Below are 21,641 nucleotides of genomic sequence, written 5' to 3' on the forward strand. Positions count from 1 at the left end.
CATTGCCTGATATGACTCAAACTTCACAGGTTATAGGATATCATGGTTCTGAAGCTATCCACATGCCCAAAAACACCCTCTGGTATAGCGCCACCATTTGGACATGGACAATAATGACTCCATTGCCAAAATACATGTTACATTTTGACATACTCTTCCTAAGCGGTTTGTTGAATTTATTCCATATTTGGTATACCTGATGTCAAGATGTTGCTGATTGTAAATTGCGAAGGGATTTACGATATCTTGCAAGATGTTGAAATGGCCAACCAATAAATTTATACGTTACACCATGCAAACAGGAAGTGTGTCATAAATTCACCATGCATTGCCAGATATGGCTACAACTGCACAGGTTATAGGATATAATGGTTCCGATAATATCCACATGCCCAATTTAATCCTCTGGTATAGCGTCACCATTTGGAACTGGACAGTAATGACTTCACTGCCAAAAAACTCAAACTCATGAAATTTGGTACACACATTAGTCCTGGCCACTGGTACTCATGGATAGAGGCTTGACCTCAGGTGTATTTAGGGGACTTCATAGCACCCCCACATGTCATTGAGACTTCTGCCCGGTATATAGTTTCACCTATCAGTGTCAAAATTTTTTAAAGGTCCCATGGCATGAAATTTTCACTTTCTGAGGTTTTTTAACGTTAAAATGAGTTCCTCTGACCTTCTTAAGTCACCCCAGTGGCTAGAAATTTCATAATGTGTAAACTAAACTATGCCCAACATTTGAGAATGGCGCGTCAAAACGGCACGTTGATAAACTCTTCCCTTTACTACGTCAGCAAGGGAGATGATCCCCACGCCCCCCCTCTGGATTCCCACCCACTGTATGGATTGCCCCGCCCAGTTGTAGTGAGGAGACCATAGAGGACACAACATGGCATCACCTAAGCGAGCGAAACATGGAAATTGTGCTGTACATGGATGTGACAACACAGAAAAGAGTCTGTTTTTACTGCCAACGGGAGAGCCCCTGAAGACGCAGTGGCTTAATTTTATTTACTTCAATAATACGCCGTCGAGTCTACCTAAGACGGTGTATATTTTTCGGAAGCATTTTCCTGAGGAATGTTTCCACAACTTGGGACAGTACAGGGCAGGTTTTGCACATCAACTGTCACTGAAGCCTGGGTCCGTACCAAGCATCCCTGCCACATCAGCCACAAACAGTGAACAAGTAAGTGTATAACTGTTAAGTCATTTTGCCGTGTTTTAAAATCGGTGCCACGTTAGCCTTGCAATGGCTACATTAGCTGTGCAGCTAACTGCTTCCTGCAGTTAGCCAGGTACTCTGCGCTACAAAACCAAAAAGCATGCAGCATGCTCTGTTAAACTGAGTTTAGTCTGGAAATTGACTGTAACTTATGAGCTTATGTTTTGCCGTGTTTTAAAATCAGTGCGTTAGCCTTGCAATGGCTACATTAGCTGTGCAGCTAACCGCTTCCTGCAGTTAGCCAGGTACTCTGCGCTACAAAACCAAAAAGCATGCAGCATGCTCTGTTATAATAGCCAATCAAAACAGTTTTTACAAAGACACCCACATTCTTTTTTTAAGTCACTCGTTCATTTTACTTGTTTGTTTGTTCAGTAAAAACCCAAACATTTGTTGAATTTATTTTATTTCTTCGCGTCGCACCTTAATGACATCAGCGCGCGGTATTTTTCCCTTCGTGGTTTGTTCCTTCTCTCTCGCCATAGTAAGACACCCACATCCGCTTGTTCTGACCCACTGGAGGTAGCGTCACAGTGCTGTTAGCCAATCAGAGGTAACACGTTTACATGTCATGAATATTAATGATAAGACCCGCCCCCACCCTCTACCCTTCCCCGCCTCCATGCTTCTCATTAGCAAAACGACGCACTGGGAAAAGGGCTGAAATGGGGCTTTCTCCCAGGAGGCTATACAGGGAGTGCAGAATTATTAGGCAAATGAGTATGTTGACCACATTACCCTCTCTATGCATGTTGGCCTACTCCAAGCTGCATAGGCTTGAAAGCCTCCTACCAATTAAGCATACCAGGTGATGTGCATCTCTGTAATGAAAAGGGGTGTGGTCTAATGACATCAACACCCTATATCAGGTGTGCAAAATTATTAGGCAACTTCCTTTCCTTTGGCAAAATGGGTCAGAAGAGGGATTTGACGGACTCAGAAAAGTCAAAAATAGTGACATATATTGCAAAGGGATGGAGCACTCTTAAAATTGCCCAGCTTTTGAAGCGTGACCATCGAACAATCAAGCGCTTCATTCAAAATAGTCAACAGGGTCGCAAGAAGCGCGTTGAAAAAAAAAAAGGCGCAAACTAACTGCCCGTGAACTGAGGAAAGTCAAGCGTGAAGCTGCCAAGATGCCACTCGCCACCAGTTTTGCCATATTTCAGAGCTGCAACATCACTGGAGTGTCAAAAAGCACAAGGTGTGCAATACTCAGGGACACGGCCAAGGTAACAAAGGCTGAAAAACGACCACCACTGAACAAGACACACAAGATGAAACGTCAAGACTGGGCCAAGAAGTGTCACAAGACTGATTTTTCTAACGTCTTATGGACAGATGAAATGAGAGCGAGTCTTGATGGGCCAGATGGATGGGCTCGTGGCTGGATCAGCAAAGGGCAGAGAGCTCCAGTCCGACTCAGACGCCAGCAAGGTGGAGGTGGGGTACTGGTATGGGCTGGTATCATCAAAGATGAGCTTGTGGGACCTTTTCAGGTTGAGGATGGCGTCAAGCTCAACTCCCAGTCCTATTGTCAGTTTTTGGAAGACACCTCCTTCAAGCAGTGGTACAGGAAGAAGTCAGCATCCTTCAAGAAAAACATGATTTTCATGCAGGACAATGCTCCATCACACGCATCCAAGTACTCCACAGCATGGCTGGCCAGAAAGGGTCTAAAGGAAGAAAGATTAATGACTTGGCCTGAACCCCATAGAAAACCTGTGGTCCCTCATCAAATGTGAGATCTACAAGGAGGGGAAACAGTACACATCTCTGAACAGTGTCTGGGAGGCTGTGGTTGCTGCTGCACGCAATGTTGATCGCAAACAGATCAAAACACTGACCGAATCCATGGATGGCAGGCTTTTGAGTGTCCTTGTAAAGAAAGGCGGCTATATTAGTCACTGATTTGTTTTTTTGTTTGTTTTTGAATGCCAGCAATGTATATTAGTGAATGTTGAGTTGTTATATTGGTTTCCCTGGTGAAAATAAATGAGTGAAATGGGTATATGTTTGTTTTTTGTTAAGTTGTCTAATAATTATGCACAGTTATAGTCACCTGCACACACAGATATCCTCCTAAGATAGCTAAAACTAAGAAAGCCCTACTCCAACTTCCAAAAATACTCAGCTTTGATATTTATGAGTCTTTTGGGTTCATCAAGAACATAGTTGTTTTTCAATAATAAAACTAATCCTCAAAAATACAACTTGCCTAATAATTCTGCACTCCCTGTATCTACGTGCTGAGGGTTCATTTCGAGAAAGGCTGCGGATATAACATCCGGAAACCTCCACGAGCCCGTTTAAAGCATCAACAAACCACCATGCCATGGGTCCTTTAAGTGTGTGGGATGCCCCAAGATGAACAAAACTGAAATGTACATTGTTTTAGTCAACTGACTTGGCACAGGATTTGTGATATCTAGCATGATGTTGAAATGGCGAACCAATAAATTTGTATGTTTCGCCACGCAAGCAGGAAGCGTGTCATAAATTCAACATGCATTGCCTGATATGGCTCGAACTTCACACGTTATAGGATATCATTGTTCTGAAGATATCCACATGCCCAAAGTCACCCTCTGGTATAGCGCTACCATTTGGACATGGACGGTAATGATTTATTGCCAAAACACGTTACATTTTGATGCACTCTTCCTAGGCGGTTTGTTGGATTCATGCCATATTTGGTATACGTCATGGCAAGATATTGCTGATTTTAAGTTGTGAAGGGATTTGTGATATCTCGCAAGATGTTGAAATGGCGAACCAATACATTTATGTTATGCCACATGAACAGGAAGCGTGTCATAAATTCACCATGCATTGCCTGATATGGCTAAAAATTCACAATTTATAGAATAGGATGGTTCTGATGATATCCGCATGCCCAATTTGACCCTCTAATATAGCACTATCATTTGGACCTGGACAGTAATGATTCCATTGCCTAAAAACTTTGACTCATGAAATTTTGGTATTCACATCAGTCCTGGCCACCACTACCCAGGGATAGAGGCTTGACCTCGGGTGTGTCCATTGGACTCCATAGTGCCCCCACATGTCATTGAGACTTCTGCCCAGTATATAATTTCACCTATCAGTGCCAAAATTGGTTGGTGTGTGGGGTGCCCCAAGATGAACAAAACTGAAATGCACATTGTTTTAGTCAATGGACTTGTGACAGGATTTGTGATATCTTGCATGATGTTGAAATGGCGAACCAATAAATTTGTATGTTTCACCATGCAAACAGGAAGTGTCTCAGAAATTCACCATAGATTGCATGATAGAGCTAAAACCTCACAGGTTATAAGACATCAGGTTTCTGATGATATCCCCATGCCCAAAGTGAACCTTTTGTGTAGCACCACCATTTGGACCTGAACAGTAATGATTCCATTGCCGAAAACTCTGACTCATGAAATTTGGTACACTTATCAGTCCTGGCCACTGCTACTCAGGGACAGAGGCTTGGCCCCAGGTGCAATGCCGTATTGTTTTTGGCATGTTCCGTGTATGAGGGCCCTTTATTGCAGCTAGCATCCATATAATTACAGATTTGACACCTTGGAAATATTCTAAAACTCAGGAAATTTCGTGCACTTGTGAAAATAGGGCAAAAATTTATTATTCTTAGGTCATTTGCCTTAGGTGAGGCTAGAAGACATCATAGCACCCCCTAACATTTTGAATTCAAATTTATAGCTTTGGATGCCACAACGTTCATCCAATGTTCATGAGTTTTAAAGGAACATTGTCCTCACTAAGACAAACATATTTCCCCTTGGTTTGCATTAGCTCCACCCAACAGGAAGCTGGCCATTTTGTAATTAGTGATGTATTAACCTATTTTTTACATACTTTTTTGCACTTATCCTATGCAGTTCATCGGTTTTCCTTAAAACTTGATAGAAATAACCTTCAGACACAAATGACAAAAATTGCAATGGAATAGTGGATATCTCAAACGAGGACATAATGGCAACCAATGTTGAATGGAATATGAGATTTGAAATTTTCCAGCGCTGTTCTGAGGGGCTTACGATGGCTAAAAATGCATGGAACCTTTCTCCCACATTTGTTCTGGGATATCATTTGAGTTAAAAACGCATGGAACCTACCTCTGACATTTGTTGTAGGATATCTTTTGAAGTGATATTGTAAATTAGCGTAGGTTGGCCTCATCAGGTACATAATGCCCCCTATTTCAAAACTTTTTGCTTTAGTTGCCACACAGCTCTTGCGATATTCATTAGTTTTGGAAGGAACATTGTCCTCACTAAGGCAAACATATTTCCCATTGGTTTGCAGTAGCTAACAAGAAGTTGGCCATTTTGGAATCTGTGATGTTTTAACCTATTTTTTACATACTCTTAAGCACTTCTCCTACACAGTTCGTCAGTTTTCCTTGAAATTTGCTAGGAATAAACTTCAGCAATACGGGATGATAAATTCTGAAGGAATAGTGAGTAGCTCAAATGAGTACATAATGGCAGCCAATGTTGGAGGGAATGTGGCTATTGAAATTTTCCTGTGCTGGTTTGAGGGGCTTATGATAGCTAAAAATGCATGGAACCTTCCTCTGACATTTGTCCTCGGCTGTCTTTTGAGATGATATTGTACAACCCCGATACCAAAAAAGTTGGGACAAAGTACAAATTGTAAATAAAAATGGAATGCAATAATTTATAAATCTCAAAAACTGATATTGTATTCACAATAGAACATAGACAACATATCAGATGTCGAAAGTGAGACATTTTGAAATTTCATGCCAAATATTGGCTCATTTGAAATTTCATGACAGCAACACATCTCAAAAAAGTTGGGACAGGGGCAATAAGAGGCTGGAAAAGTTAAAGGTACAAAAAAGGAACAGCTGGAGGACCAAATTGCAACTCATTAGGTCAATTGGCAATAGGTCATTAACATGACTGGGTATAAAAAGAGCATCTTGGAGTGGCAGCGGCTCTCAGAAGTAAAGATGGGAAGAGGATCACCAATCCCCCCAATTCTGCGCCGACAAATAGTGGAGCAATATCAGAAAGGAGTTCGACAGTGTAAAATTGTAGGGTTTGAACATATCATCTACAGTGCATAATATCATCAAAAGATTCAGAGAATCTGGAAGAATCTCTGTGCGTAAGGGTCAAGGCCAGAAAACCATATTGGGTGTCCGTGATCTTCGGGCCCTTAGACGGCACTGCATCACATACAGGCATGCTTCTGTATTGGAAATCACAAAATGGGCTCAGGAATATTTCCAGAGAACATTATCTGTGAACACAATTCACCGTGCCATTCGCTGTTGCCAGCTAAAACTCTATAGTTCAAAGAAGAAGCCATATCTAAACATGATCCAGAAGCGCAGACGTCTTCTCTGGGCCAAGGCTCATTTACAATGGACTGTGGCAAAGTGGAAAACTGTTCTGTGGTCAGACGAATCAAAATTTGAAGTTCTTTATGGAAATCATGGATGCCGTGTCATTCGGACTAAAGAGGAGAAGGACGACCCAAGTTGTTATCAGCGCTCAGTTCAGAAGCCTAAATCTCTGATGGTATGGGGTTGCATTAGTGCATGTGGCATGGGCAGCTTACACATCTGGAAAGACACCATCAATGCTGAAAGGTATATCCAGGTTCTAGAGCAACATATGCTCCCATCCAGACGACGTCTCTTTCAGGGAAGACCTTGCATTTTCCAACATGACAATGCCAAACCACATACTGCATCAATTACAGCATCATGGCTGCATAGAAGGGTCCGGGTACTGAACTGGCCAGCCTGCAGTCCAGATCTTTCACCCATAGAAAACATTTGGCGCATCATAAAATGGAAGATACGACAAAAAAAGACCCAAGACAGTTGAGCAACTAGAATCCTACATTAGACAAGAATGGGTTAACATTCCTATCCCTAAACTTGAGCAACTTGTCTCCTCAGTCCCCAGACGTTTACAGACTGTTGTAAAGAGAAAAGGGGATGTCTCACAGTGGTAAACATGGCCTTTGCCCAACTTTGAGATGTGTTGTTGTCATGAAAATCACCTAATTTCTCTCTTTAAATGATACATTTTCTCAGTTTAAACATTTGATATGTCATCTATGTTCTATTCTGAATAAAATATGGAATTTTGAAACTTCCACATCATTGCATTCCGTTTTTATTTACAATTTGTACTTTGTTCCAACTTTTTTGGAATCGGGGTTGTACACGCAAGTTAGCATGGATTGGCCTTATGAGCTATGTAGTGCCCCCTATTTCAAAGTTTATTGCTTTGGTTGCCACACAACTCATTCGATGTTCATGAGTTTTGGATGGAACATTGTCCTCACTATGGCAGACACATTCCCCATTCGATTGTATTAGCACCGCCCAACAGGAAGTTGGCCATTTTGGAATTTCTGGTTTGTTTGTTTTTTTAATATTTTTTGCATACTTTTTTGCACTTCTATGCAGTTCATTGGTTTTCCATGAACGTTGGTTGGTATAAACTTGAGACATACGGGATGATAAAACGTGAAGGAATAGTGGACACCTCAAACGAGAATGTCATGGCACCCAATGTTGAATTGAATGTGGGACTTTCAAATTCTCACATTTTTTGAGGGGCTTACAGTGGCTGAAAACACATGGAACTTTACTCTAGCATTTGTCCTCGGACATCTTTTTAGTTGATATTCTAAATCAGCCTCAGGTGGCCTTGAGTGCAAGGGCCCTTTATCGCTGCTAGCGGCTATATTTTTGCTTGTTTTAAAAGGAACAACACTTCTACCTCAGGATGATAAAAGTAGCAATAGATTTCTCTCCAACCAACTGTGCACTGTTGTTATACTGTTGCTGATACTTTAGTTTCTAAGACTGACTTTTCTGAACTGCTATGCTTCACTCTATTCAAACTACCTTTATTATTATCCCAAGGTTTTGGAATTCTGTTTGGATATGTGGGTCTTTAGTAATCTTTAACGACTGGCTTCTGCTTTGTTTCTTCTTTGCTTCTCTCATATCTCCTTGGGTTTGGGAAAGGTCCCTCATTCCCAAAGACATAGTCTGTGTTTGTGTTACTGGGTGTTTTGCAAAATATATGTCAAAATAATGATTGGGCTGTATGTCTATATAATTTTTTTTAAACTATACTTATTCCTGTTGGGCATGTCAAGTCAAGTTTATTTGTCTAGCGCTTTTAACAATAAACATTGTCGCAAAGCAGCTTTACAGAATTTGAACGACTTAAAACATGAGCTAATTTTATCCCTAATCTATCCCCAGTGAGCAAGCCTGTGGTGACGGTGGCAAGGAAAAACTCCCTCAGACGACATGAGGAAGAAACCTCGAGAGGAACCAGACTCAAAAGGGAACCCATCCTCATTTGGGCAACAACAGACAGCATGACTATAATATTAACAGTTTTAACATGAAGACAGTTTCGTTGATGTTGTAACTCTTCATTGATGGAAACTTGAGTGCAAAACTGTTCATGACAACTGCAGTCCTAAAGTTAGTAAGTCAACTGTAGTCCTCAGCCATAAAAGCATTACTGTAAGAGTCCAGAGCGTCCTCTAGGTGTAACTTTCAACTGTCCTCATGGGGCCATCCTCCACAGGAGCAATGCGATGAGACTCCAACCAGACACAGGGCACCAGGATGGATCAAGCAGGTCTGAGGGGCAGGAGAGGTTAGCATCTCAATCCCAGGACCGACATGTAACTCAGAGTGACAGATTGGGGGGGGAAACACAGGTTGTTGTTAGGTATGCCCTAAAAATCACACAAGTATTAAGTCTGTGTGGTAGGCTCGCAGAGACGAGAGTCTTGATATCAGGCATAATACACAATGGCATATTAATATGGTTAAAAAATATCATGACCTGCTCTGGCTGGATGCTTGATTGGGTGATGGGAGCACACTCCTCAGCAATGATGGGATGCAGATGGGACCCTTAGGGCTGGCCAAGACAATTCAGTTACATTTCACCGGGTCTGGGACATGCGACAGAACGTCTGATGGCCGATTCCCTGCAGGCTACGACAGCCAGTCGAGGTCTCCACCCTCTCCACCAAAAGATTTCCTATTGACTCCATGTAACTCAGAGGGACAGATTTGGGGGGGGGGGGGGGAAGAAAAACACAGGTTGTTAGGTATGCCCAATGTCACTTGAATAAGTAGGAACAGTATACATATTGCACTGAGTACAAGCAGGGACTCCAGCAACTAACCATGACAGCATAACTAAAAGGTGAGAGCCAGAAGGTGACACAGGCATGAGGGAGCCCCGGGACATAAAGCAGCCAGCCACTACACTGTCAACAAACTCGAGTGAGCAAGCGAGTGGGGACTGACAGCATCCATACATCCCAGTTTACTAAAACACTATGTCTGAGGACCCTCCAGATCTACACCTTTACTTCATAAACACCATTAATCAAGCCTTTTGTTAAACAGATATGTTTTCAGCCTAGACTTAAACACTGAGACTGTGTCTGATTCCCGAACATTACTTGGAAGGCTGTTCCATAACTGTGGGGCTTTGTAAAAAAAGGCTCTGCCCCCTGACATAGCCTTCACCATACGAGGTACCAGCAGATAGCCTGCACCTTTTGATCTAAGTAGGTGTGGCAGGTCATAGAGGAGCAGAAGTTCACTCAGGTACTGTGATGCAAGACCATTTAGTGCTTTTAAGGTCAATAGTAGCATTTTATAATCAATACGAAATTTGATTGGGAGCCGATGCAGTGTGGATAAGACAGGCGTGATGTGGTCATATTTTCTAGTTCTAGTAAGGACTCTTGCTGCTGCATTTTGAACTAACTGGAGCTTGTTTATGCACTTATTGGAACATCCAGACAGTAAGGCATTACAATAATCCAACCTGGAGGTAACGAAAGCATGAACTAGTTTTTCCGCGTCATGTAGTGACATTAAATTTCTTATCTTAGCAATATTTCTGAGATGAAAGAAAGCTATCCAGGTAATGTTATCAATGTGAGTTTCGAATGAAAGACTGGGGTCAATAAATCACCCTGAGGTCTTTTACTGCTGCACGTGAAGAAACAGAAAAGCCATCCAGAGTTACTGTGTAATCAGAAAACTTACTTCTAGCTGTATGTGGTCCTAGTACAAGTACTTCAGTCTTGTCAGAGTTAAGCAGAAGGAAATTAATAAGCATCCAGTGTCTAATGTCCTTAACACATTCCTCAATTCTATAAAACTGGTGTCTCATCAGGTTTTGCAAAAACATACAGCTGTGTGTCATCAGCATAACAGTGGAAACTAATACAATGTTTACAAATATCACCCAGAGGTAAACATCTCATCTCATCTCATTATCTCTAGCCGCTTTATCCTTCTACAGGGTCGCAGGCAAGCTGGAGCCTATCCCAGCTGACTACGGGCGAAAGGCGGGGTACACCCTGGACAAGTCGCCAGGTCATCACAGGGCTGACACATAGACACAGACAACCATTCACACTCACATTCACACCTACGGTCAATTTAGAGTCACCAGTTAACCTAACCTGCATGTCTTTGGACTGTGGGGGAAACCGGAGCACCCGGAGGAAACCCACGCGGACACGGGGAGAACATGCAAACTCCACACAGAAAGGCCCTCGCCGGCCCCGGGGCTCGAACCCAGGACCTTCTTGCTGTGAGGCGACAGCGCTAACCACTACACCACCGTGCCGCCCAGAGGTAAACATATATATATATATATATATATATATATATATATAGAAAAAAAAGTGGACCCAAGACAGAACCTTGTGGAACACCAAACTTTACCTCAGTACATCTAGAAATATCACCATTTATATTAGCATACTGATAATGATCAGTTAAATAAGAGCTGAGCCAGGAGAGGACCATTCCCTTAACTCCCACAACATTTTCTAGTCTATCCAGAAGAATGGAACGATCAATGGTATCAAATGCTGCACTAAGGTCAAGCAACACAAGCAGCGAGACACAGCCCTGATCAGATGCCAACAGTAGGTCGTTTACTACTTTAACCAAAGCTGTTTCTGTGCTGTGATTAGGTCTAAATCCTGACTGATACATTTCATGGATGTTATTCCTATGTAAATATGAGCATAACTGCTGTGCCACAGCTTTTTCAAGGATCATGGAGATAAGGGGGAGGTTTGATATTGGCCTATAATTGGACAGCTGACAGGGATCATGGTCAGGTTTTTTTAATTAGGGGTTTGATAACTGCTAGTTTAAAGGATTTGGGTACATAGCCAATCGTGAGAGAAGAATTTATTATTTTTAGAAGTGGTCAATTACTTCAGGTATTATCTGTTTGAATAGATGTGTAGGTAAGGGATCTAGTACGCACGTTGAGTCTTTTGATGCCAAGGTTAATGAAAGTAATTCAGTTTCTTTAATGTGAGTAAAACATTCTAATTGATGATCTGATAGAGTTATATGGTTAACTACAAGGTCTCCTTCATTGTCTGACCTTAAATTAGTAGTTTGAATTTGTCAGATATTCTCAATTTTGACATTAAAAAAAAAAAATTCATGAAATCATTACTATTATATACTGCAGGTGTGCATGTGTCTATAGTGGACTTATTCTTGGTTAATTTTGCTACAGTATTAAATAGGAATCTAGGATTATTTTTTATCATCTTCTATTAGGGAGGAGAGATATGTTGATCTCGCAGCACTAAGAGCTTTTCTATACTTCAGGAAGCTCTCCTTCCACGCTAATTTGAACACTACCAATTTTGTTTGACGCCATTTACGTTCCCATTTTCGAGTGGTCTGTTTTAATGTGTGAGTGTCATCATTATACCAGGGTGCTAATTTTTTTGTCTCTGACCATTTTCCTTTTTAGGAAGAGCTACATTATCTAAGGCAGGGGTCACCAAACTACGGCCCGTGGGCCGACTCCAGCCCGCCACCCCCCTTTGACCGGCCCCCCCAGCCCCTCTGCCCCCCACCACTTGAACCAGCCCTATGAGGCAATCCCCAAAAGTGGTCATGGCCTATTTTTTTTTAAAATTGCTTTTTGACAAATAATAACGTCTGCATCTTGTATTTTATTGATTTTATCAATTAAAATTGATATTTAGTTATAAAATGAACTATTCATATTTTCCAAATTTTCGTCATATGCTCGCGATCAAGCAGTGACAGGCAGCGCATGCGCAGAGAACTGTCAGTGTTCAGGACAGTAAAATGGCTAGTGGTAAGCGAAAAGCTGACAGAGAGTGCAGAGTTTTTAAACAACAGTGGACCACCGATTATTTTTTCGTTCAGTGTAAGGACCGTGCAGTTTGTCTTGTATGTAAAGAAAGTGTAACGGTTTTCAAAGAATATAATCTGCGTCGTCACTACGAAACCCGCCACAAAGAGTATGCTAGTTTGCGAGGGAAAACAAAATAAGACAGGATTTGGAGGATGAAATGCGGACTGGCTGCACAACAGAATGTATTCCTTCGCCAAACCCAGATCAACCAGGCTGCTGTCCGAGCTAGCTATAAGGTAGCTCACCTACTAGCTACCCATGGAAAGCCGTTTACTGATGGGGACTTTGTTAAAGTATGCATGCTTGTTGTGGCTGAGGAGGTGTGTCCCGACAAGTAGGATGCGCTCAACGCGGTGAGTCTCTCTGCACCTACTATGACCAGGCGAACCGAAGATTTGGGGGACAACGTGTATGACCAGCTGAATGAGAAAGCGTCAGAATTCGAGTTTTTTGCTTTGGCCATGGATGAGAGCAGTGACGTGCAGGACACAGCACAACTGCTGTGATCTATTGATCTACTGCTCATATTATAATTTCACTGGTTTTTTTAATGTATTTATTTTATAGGCCTATTTATTTGACCTTTATTAAGTGCTGCACACAATTATTATTAATAATATCAACAGGCCTACCTACAATTTATAATTTTCCACTCACCTTTGCCAGTGTCAATCACCTCAACTAGGCAGATGTTTCTTACCTTGACAGCTTTGATGTTATTTTTATTAGAAAATAAATAAATGGAATATCTGTGGTATTTCAAATTAAAACCAAGTGTGAAGATCTCGATTACTACTTTTGCAAACCACTAGTAAAGATAAACAAATATGTGCCAGGAATTAAGTGTTGATCTAGTAGTGTGGATATAGTAGTGGGGATGGCTGTGCCAGGCTAGTAATCTCTACTACACAATGAGACCTGCTGGTGGTCATATTTGTCTGGGTCATACAATTCTATGTTATATAGCTGACCCGACCCCGGCCCCCCATCACAGTCAGGAACGACAGTGTGGCCCCCAGAGCAAAAAGTTTGGTGACCCCTGATCTAAGGTATGGCAGAATGTTTACTCTAAGCATTCAGTTGCCTGATCAAGTTCTGCAGGGGCTTACAGTGACCCAATCAAAGTTGATAACTCTGGGAGATCATTTATAAAGCTCTGTGCAGTAGTTGACGTGAATGTACGTTTAATACGGTAGCGTGGTGAGGTGCATATATTATTACTTAGACATAGTTTGAATGAGATGAGAATGATCTGAGATAACTTCAGACTGTGGAAGTATGACTATATTGTCTACATTTAACCTGAATGTTAGTATTAGATCAAGGGTGTGACCACCATTATGGGTCGGTCCTATGACATTCTGATTAATCCCTACTGAATCTAAAATGGACACAAATGCTGTTTTTAAAGGGTCTTCTGGGTTATCAAAGTGAATATTAAAATCTCCAACAACTAAAGCTTTGTCTAAGGAAATAACCAGATCTGAGATAAAATCTGCAAATTCAGAAAAACTCAGAATATGGCCCCGGGGGCCTGTAAATAATAAGCAATGGAATTAACTGGGTAGACTTATTTTTCGAGGCTACATACATTATGAGTATGAAGAACTTCAAATGTATTAAATTTATAAATTGTGTTACACCTAGATAATTATAAATAGCTGCAACGCCTCCTCCTCTGCCAGTTTGACGAGGCTGGTGTATATAACTGTATTCAGGAGGACTCGCTTCATTTAATGCTATATATTCATTTGGCTTAATCCATGTTTCAGTTCAACAAAGTACATTAAACTCCTGATCAGTAATGAGTTCATTAACCATTAGCGCTTTAGATGCAAGAGATCTAATATTTAATAGCCCCACCTTTAGATCAAAGGTGCTAGCAGCAGCTGTACAGTCAGTATGATCTAATTTTATATTGATTAGGTTACTGGAGCAAACTCTGAAAATTTCTACCTTTTTGTTTAGCCCAGGGAACAGACACAGTCTCAATGTAGTGGACCCTGAGTGACGACTCTGTGCAGCTAGCAGACAGTCGGTTTAGCCTGTTCGTCTGCTCCCTGGCCTTGGCTCTGGATTATCAGGAATTAACTAGGCCTGTTCTGAGACTATGACCTATGCTGCAGGAAATGAGAGCAGCACCTTCCCAAGTGGGATGGATACCGTCCTGCCCTAACAGGCCAGCAGTGCCCTCAAAATTAGCCCAATTATCTATAAAACCCACACTGTTTTCAGAGCACCACCTGGACAGCCAGCAGTTCAGCGACCATAACCTGCTGTAAGCTACATCGCCACACCGCATTGGGATGGGGCCAGAGTATACTACAGCATCGGACATCGCCTTCGCTAATTTAAACACCTCTACAAAGTTACTCTTAGTAACCTCAGACTGACGAAGGCGTACATCATTAGCTCCTGCATGGATAACTATCTTTGAGAACCTGTGCTTGCCTAGAACCCTAAGATTACCTGCTATGTCCGGCACCCTGGCTCCCAGTATACACCTGACTAAAGCTGCTGGTGCCCCTAAAGGCTGAGCTAATTTCACATGCCGTATGATAGAGTCCCCTATAATCAGAGCTCTTTCAGGTTTCTCAGTGGGTGCATCACTAAGGAGAGCAAACCTGTTCGACATGTGACGCGGAGAGTAGTGGTGCTCCCGTGGACGAGCCTCAGCGGTAGCTTTGGCTCTATGCTTATGCCGCTGAGTCGTCACCCATTCGCCCCGCTGTAAGGGCTCTAATGCCGGAGTTGGGGGATTACTAACTCCACCTAGGGCATCCAGACTTTCCCCTACAGAAACTACACTGTTCTCACGCTCACTGACCTTCTCTAAAGCCTGGACATGCAATTCTAGCACTGTAATCTTCTCCGTCAGAAAGCTAACTGATTTGCACTTATCACAAATAAAGCTATCGCTAGCGACGAAGGAATAATGACTAAACATCCTGCACTCAGCACACTGAACAGGCTGAAGGTGTGCCATGATGAAAAGATTCACGTACCTTAATCGAAGATCTGTTGATATTAAAGCTAGGGTTGCCACATCTGAGTTGTGAAAAACCAGGATGCCCGCGGGGGGGTGTGGTTACTGACTGGGCAGAGGTTGATGACGAACTATTTTATAAAGGAAGATTTTAATGCAAGTGTCTTACCTGGCTATTGTCTTGAGGAGCTCCCTGCAGACACGCTCACTGATGCACTCCCTGACGCACACACACTGGCCCTGGACTCCGCCTCCTTTCCCTGCTGCTCTCCCTCTTTCTATATCAAATATAGACTTAGACAACAATATTTTCATTTAGCCTAATTTATCATTATCATCTACTTCATTAACTGAACACTAAATAATTCTCACCTCTTTCTCAATTTGTATTTCTCATCCCTTTTTGCTGCCAGCAAAAGTGCCTTCTGTCCCTCGACCAATGCTTTGAACTCCAAGCAGGACATTTTAAAGTTCAGTCTGATCTGGAGTTCAGCTTTGACTAACCCTACTGACATCCTATTCCTTTTGTCGGACCACACATCTTCCATGTGACTAAATACATGCTCAGTATAAGCGTTGCTGACGGGAACTGACAGAACAAATGATACTCTTTCAGCAATTCTGTCGCTGCTTTCTCCCTCTTGAAAAAAAAAATGCCCATTTTTTTTGTCAGGGATCAGCTCTTCTGGAATGCATTCAAACACATTGTTCAGTACAGTGTAGTCCTGATACAGCTTGTCAACGTCAATGTCCTTCAGTTTCAATTTGTCAACTAATTCTTCCAGCGCATTCCATTCGATTGGATCGGCAAGTCGCAGGCAGGTGGAGTTGTGCATTATTGGGTCATCAAAATCAAAGTTAGCTTCTAGATACTGAACACCTTTTTCAAAGAAGCTGTCGGCCAATCCAACAAACTCAGCTTGTTCTGTTTTGGTCAATTTTCGTAATGCCTGCCTTGTCTTGCTCCCATAAAACTTGTCTGAGCGACGCGACATTAATTGGCTGCACAGTCGGCTCATCACCTCAAGAACATCCAGTAAGCTAACATTCTCATTTTCCAACTTTTGAATTGTGCTGTCAAATTCCTGCATGACATTATGCATAAGCAATAGGACACACTGACACCGTCATGTCATCACTTCTGTCTGCCGCATCACCTTTGCAGATTGCCTTCCAAATAACAGCAGGACAATCATTATTCCCCATGACAAAAAGTATGATTTCAGGGCAGGCCAACATTCTAAGATCCGATGAATTGCAGGTAGTAGGGATAACCAGCGGGTAGGTACATGTCTCAGAATTTGTATTGTACTGCAGTAAATTCGCAGAACTCAGAGATTCTACTTTCTTGGCTGAGCAAGAGAACTCTCTGTATATATTTTAAGGACAATGCACTCCACATCATGTCCTGCTGAGTTTAGAATTCTGCTTGCATTTTTCAGGGTGTTGTGAATCAAGTGACACTTGCAGTTGGCCTTGACGATATATGGATTGACATCTTTTAGTTTTTGAAAAGCAGAATTATCGTATGCTTGCCAAAATTGACAGAGGCATTGTCCGCACCATATGCACTGATCTTACCGACACTCAGTCCGCATGATTCTGTGATGTCCACTATCTGATTGTAGATGGCTCTACTGGTTTCATGGGGGTCCTCGTAAAATTCCAGTAGCCCATATTTAACACCCTCTACTTCATGGAAATATTGGACAGTGTACGGAAACAGTTTGGCATTGACTGAATTTGATGTGTCGGAACAAACAGAAAAGAATTGCATTTGCTTCAGTTCTGAAACCAAACACTCCTGGCTATATAGGGCTAGGACACTCTGCATTAAAGCTTCGCTTTTTGTTCATCCACATGACACTTTTGAGACTATACTTGAGTCATGGAAGATTTTTGTATTGACTTTAATGCCACAATCTGTTGATAGATAACTATGACTGTGAAGAACCCCGTGGTATACACTAGTAAGCTCTGCTACTGCTACTCTATCTTCCTCTGGGGAGCCCTTTTTAGTCATAAAAAGTAGCGATGGCTCAATTTTGGCGTTTATTCAGTATAGCAGTCTGGTGCTTTTTTGTTTTTGCATGATTGTCGAGTGCCATTTTCCCTTCATATTTCACAATAACTTTGGCTGGGCACACAATACAGGTGGCAGAGAATGGGTCTCCTTGGGTAGGCCTTACCCATTCCGCAAAGGTCTCTTTTTTCGTCCAATCTGAGTTGAATGGGACATGTCTTTTTCTTCGTCGCTGGCTCTCCTGACTTAGCCTGTTCCTCCTCGTCTGTTTCTCCACCACCTAAAATGTATTCATTTTTCTCTAGCCTAGGCTATATCTCACACTGACTGCGGTAACTTTGCCTCTGTGTAGCTGCCTCTGTCAATCTGCTCTATGTGGTTGCGCGTGTCGCGCAGTCACAGTAGTTGCTAGGTGATGATGGGTAAAGTAAACTTTAATTTTGCACAGGCTACAACCAATCAAATTAAAGCATCCCTGCGCTATGGCAACACAGGACAGCAAGTAAAATAGTGGCGGGGAAGAGAACACTGATGCAACAGTAGAATTATAGGTTTATTCAAAAGTGAAACTAATGAATGTGAATAGAAGTGCATTTTCACAAAAAACTGGGACAATACGCATCCTGGGAAGGATTATAAATTTTCCGGTACAGACACTAAATAAAACGGGACAATCCCGGGAAAACCAGTACATGTGGCAACCCTAATTAAAGCAGAGCCGATGTAGATGGCCTCCACTTGTGGTCTGCATGTCCATTGCCTGGCTCTACATTTCTGTTTTGCTTTCCTTCTGTCGCAGGATTTGTTGGATGATGGCTTATTAGTGGGTCCCTTATTCTATCTTCTGTAGAGGGAAAACCAAGAGCCCTTTCAGGTGTCCAGAAATGGTGACTTCTTGGTGAAGGATTGTGTTGTTGATGGTGTAAAGTGATCTGTTACTTCCTGTGAAGGCTCATTCCACCTACCCATATACTACAGGAGTGGAAGACTGAAGCTGGGTGTGAGTTCTATAGAAAATTAGTACAGATGTACTTCCGGTTTTTGTGGCTCTGTTTGTGGAGTTTTACATGCTGATATGATATACTTTGTGAGTAATTATTTATTGATTTGTTGGATAGGGGATTTTTAAAGATGGTTATTTCAGAGCAAGGATTTTCTAAGGTTTTAAATGGACTCATACCATCAGGGAATCGAGACAAAGCCTGAAATATGAGCTTTCCCCTTTCTGCATCTGTTATTCCACTCAATCACTTGTGTCTTTGTTGATGCATTTTTCTCTTTTTTCCTATAAGAGATGCATGGAAGAAAAACCTAAGTAGGATTTCATTGGGTACTTGACGTAATCACTTATTTAATTCCAGAATCCAGAGATATTATTTCATTGCTGAACTGAGTTTGTATCCTATATGATATGGACTGAGTATCTTTTAGAACGGGATGAATAAACTTGTTACTCACTAAGATCTCAAAAAATGTTACATCCTTTTCATACTGAAAATGTGTTGGGCTTTAGATACATGCATAAGGAGGATATGTATGTGTGTCTTGGATTTTTGAAGGATGCATGTGGTATTCTGAAGAGACCACTTGAAGAAAATGCTGCTTCAGAAAAGTGTTGGTCCTAAATTGGCCTGCAGCAAAAAAGGTAGGTGGACTTTGTCTTTCTAGCCATCTAGATGGCTTTCCATTTGATTAGTCCTTTGTTTTATGACACAGCAATAGATATTGGCAGAAATATTGCGGCAGGAAAACTGATGTGTAAATCAATAAAATGGTAAGAAAAGTTCATCACCTCAGCCTGATAACTTATAGACTTATAGGTTTATAACTAAATGTGCATGTGTGAGAGTGTTTTTATTCTTGTGGTAGAGTCCACAAGGAATTCTGACCCAGACTCGCTGTCCCTCATTACCCATGTGCCCATGTGTACAAAAGCATTTCAGTCCACCTTACATTCTGCCATTAAAAAACAAACAAAAAACCTAGAAAAGTGTGTTAGATTTTTATTTATGATTGCGCCCTTGGCATCATAAGTCAGGACCATAAAATATGCATTTGCTCTGTTCTTGACCACACATGTGCTCAGCTATCTGCTCAGAAAGAGAGAAGGAGAGAGATCACAAATATACACGGGACAAATGGGTTCACATGTGCCATGCTGGCCATTACCCCTGTAACTCATCCACAAACACCTCTCTCCCAGGGCAGACCCATGCTAGACTATATGCCCACTCTGACCCCACCTGCTACACTATATGGCTAAAGGTTTGTGGACACTTGACCATAACACTCATGTTTTTTGAACATTTTCAAGTCCCCCTTTTTCTGTTATAATAACGTCAATTCTCTGGGAAGGCTTTCTATTAGATTTTGGAGCATAGCTGTTGGGAATTCAGCCATAAGAGCATACAGTGGTGCTTGAAAGTTTGTGAACCCTTTAGAATTTTCTATATTTCTGCATAAATATGACCTAAAACATCAGATTTTCACACAAGTCCTAAAAGTAGATAAAGAGAACCCATTTAAACAAATGAGACAAAATTATAATACTTGGTCATTTATTTATTAAGGAAAATGATCCAAGATTACATATTTGTGAGTGGCAAAAGTATGTGAACCTCGAGGATTAGCAGTTAATTTGAAGGTGAAATTAGAGTCAGGTGTTTATCATCCCATTGATTGAAATCAGGTGTGAGTGGGCACCCTGCTTTATTTAAAGAACAGGGATCTATCAAAGTCTGATCTTCACAACACATGTTTGTGGAAGTGTATCATGGCATGAACAAAGAAGATTTCTGAGGACCTCAGAAAAAAGGTGTTGATGTTCATCAGGCTGGAAAAGATTACAAAACCATCTCTAAAGAGTTTGGACTCCACCAATCCACAGGTCCACAGGCAGATTGTGTACAAATGGAGGAAATTCAAGAACATTGTTACCCTCCCCAGGAGTGGTCGACCAACAAAGATCACTCCAAGAGCAAGGCGTGTAATAGTTGGTGAGGTCACAAAGGACCGCAGGGTAACTTCTAGGCAACTGAAGACCTCTCTCACATTGGCTAATGTTAATGTTCATGAGTCCACCATGAGGAGAACACTGAACAACAAATGGTGTGCATGGCAGGGTTGCAAGGAGAAAGCCACTATTTTCCAAAAAGAACATCGCTGCTCATCTGCAGTTTGCTAAAGATCATGTGGACAAGCCAGAAGGCTATTGGAAAAATGTTTTGTGGACGAGTGAGACCAAAGTAGAACTTTTTGGTTTAAATGAGAAGCATTATGTTTGGAGAAAGTAAAACACTACATTCCAGCATAAGAACCTTATCCCATCTGTGAAACATGTTGGTGGTAGTATCATGGTTTGGGCCTGTTTTGCTGCATCTGGGCCAGGACAGCTTGCCATCATTGATGGAACAATGAACCACTGAATTCAAAAGAAAATGTCAGGACATCTGTCCAGGAACTGAATCTCAAGAGAAGGTGGGTTATGCAGCAAGACAACGACCCTAAGCACACAAGTCATTCTACTAAAGAATGGTTAAAGTTAATGTTTTGGAATGGCCAAGTCAAAGTCCTGACCTTAATCCAATCAAAATGTTGTGGAAGGACCTGAAGTGAGCAGTTCATGTGAGGAAACCCACCAACATCCCAGAGCTGAAGCTGTTCTGTATAGAGGAATGGGCTAAAATTCCTCCAAGCCAGTGTGCAGGACTGATCAACAGTTACCAGAAATGTTTAGTTGCAGTTATTGCTGCACAAGGGGGTCACCCCAGATACTGAAAGCAAAGGTTCACATACTTTTGCCACTCACAGATATGTAATATTGGATCATGTTCCTCAATAAATCAATGACCAAGTATAATATTTTTGAATCATTTGTTTAACTGGGTTCTCTATCTACTTTTAGGAATTGTGTGAAAATCTGATGTTTTAGGCCATATTTATGCAGAAATATAAAAAATTCTAAGGGGTTCACAAACTTTCAAGTTTCACTGTAAGTGAAGTCAGGCACTGATGTTGGGCGAGAAGGCCTGGGGTGAAGTCAATATTTCAGTTCATCCCAAAGGTGTACATTGGGGTTGAGATCAGGGGACTGTGCAGGTCACTTGAGTTCTTCCACTCCAAACTTGGCACACC

General features: G+C 41.7%; 1 protein-coding gene across 7 annotated transcripts in view; it reads left to right on the top strand.

Moving 5' to 3' along the window:
• phldb2a (pleckstrin homology-like domain, family B, member 2a) overlaps positions 1-21,641 on the top strand; it is a 321,471-nt gene that overhangs the window by 58,644 nt on the left and 241,186 nt on the right. For 6 of the 7 annotated variants that reach the window (XM_060909198.1, XM_060909201.1, XM_060909202.1 and 3 more), the window contains one exon: positions 19,067-19,152. In XM_060909198.1, the coding sequence (XP_060765181.1) occupies positions 19,104-19,152 (49 nt within the window). In that variant the 5' untranslated portion in view covers positions 19,067-19,103. Of the gene's footprint in view, positions 1-8,854; positions 8,920-19,066; positions 19,153-21,641 lie in introns of those variants that run through there. The other variant, XM_060909200.1, reaches the window with a different exon arrangement.

The sequence above is a fragment of the Neoarius graeffei genome, chromosome 25, assembly GCF_027579695.1.
Source record: "Neoarius graeffei isolate fNeoGra1 chromosome 25, fNeoGra1.pri, whole genome shotgun sequence".
In the NCBI taxonomy this organism is placed as follows: domain Eukaryota; kingdom Metazoa; phylum Chordata; class Actinopteri; order Siluriformes; family Ariidae; genus Neoarius; species Neoarius graeffei.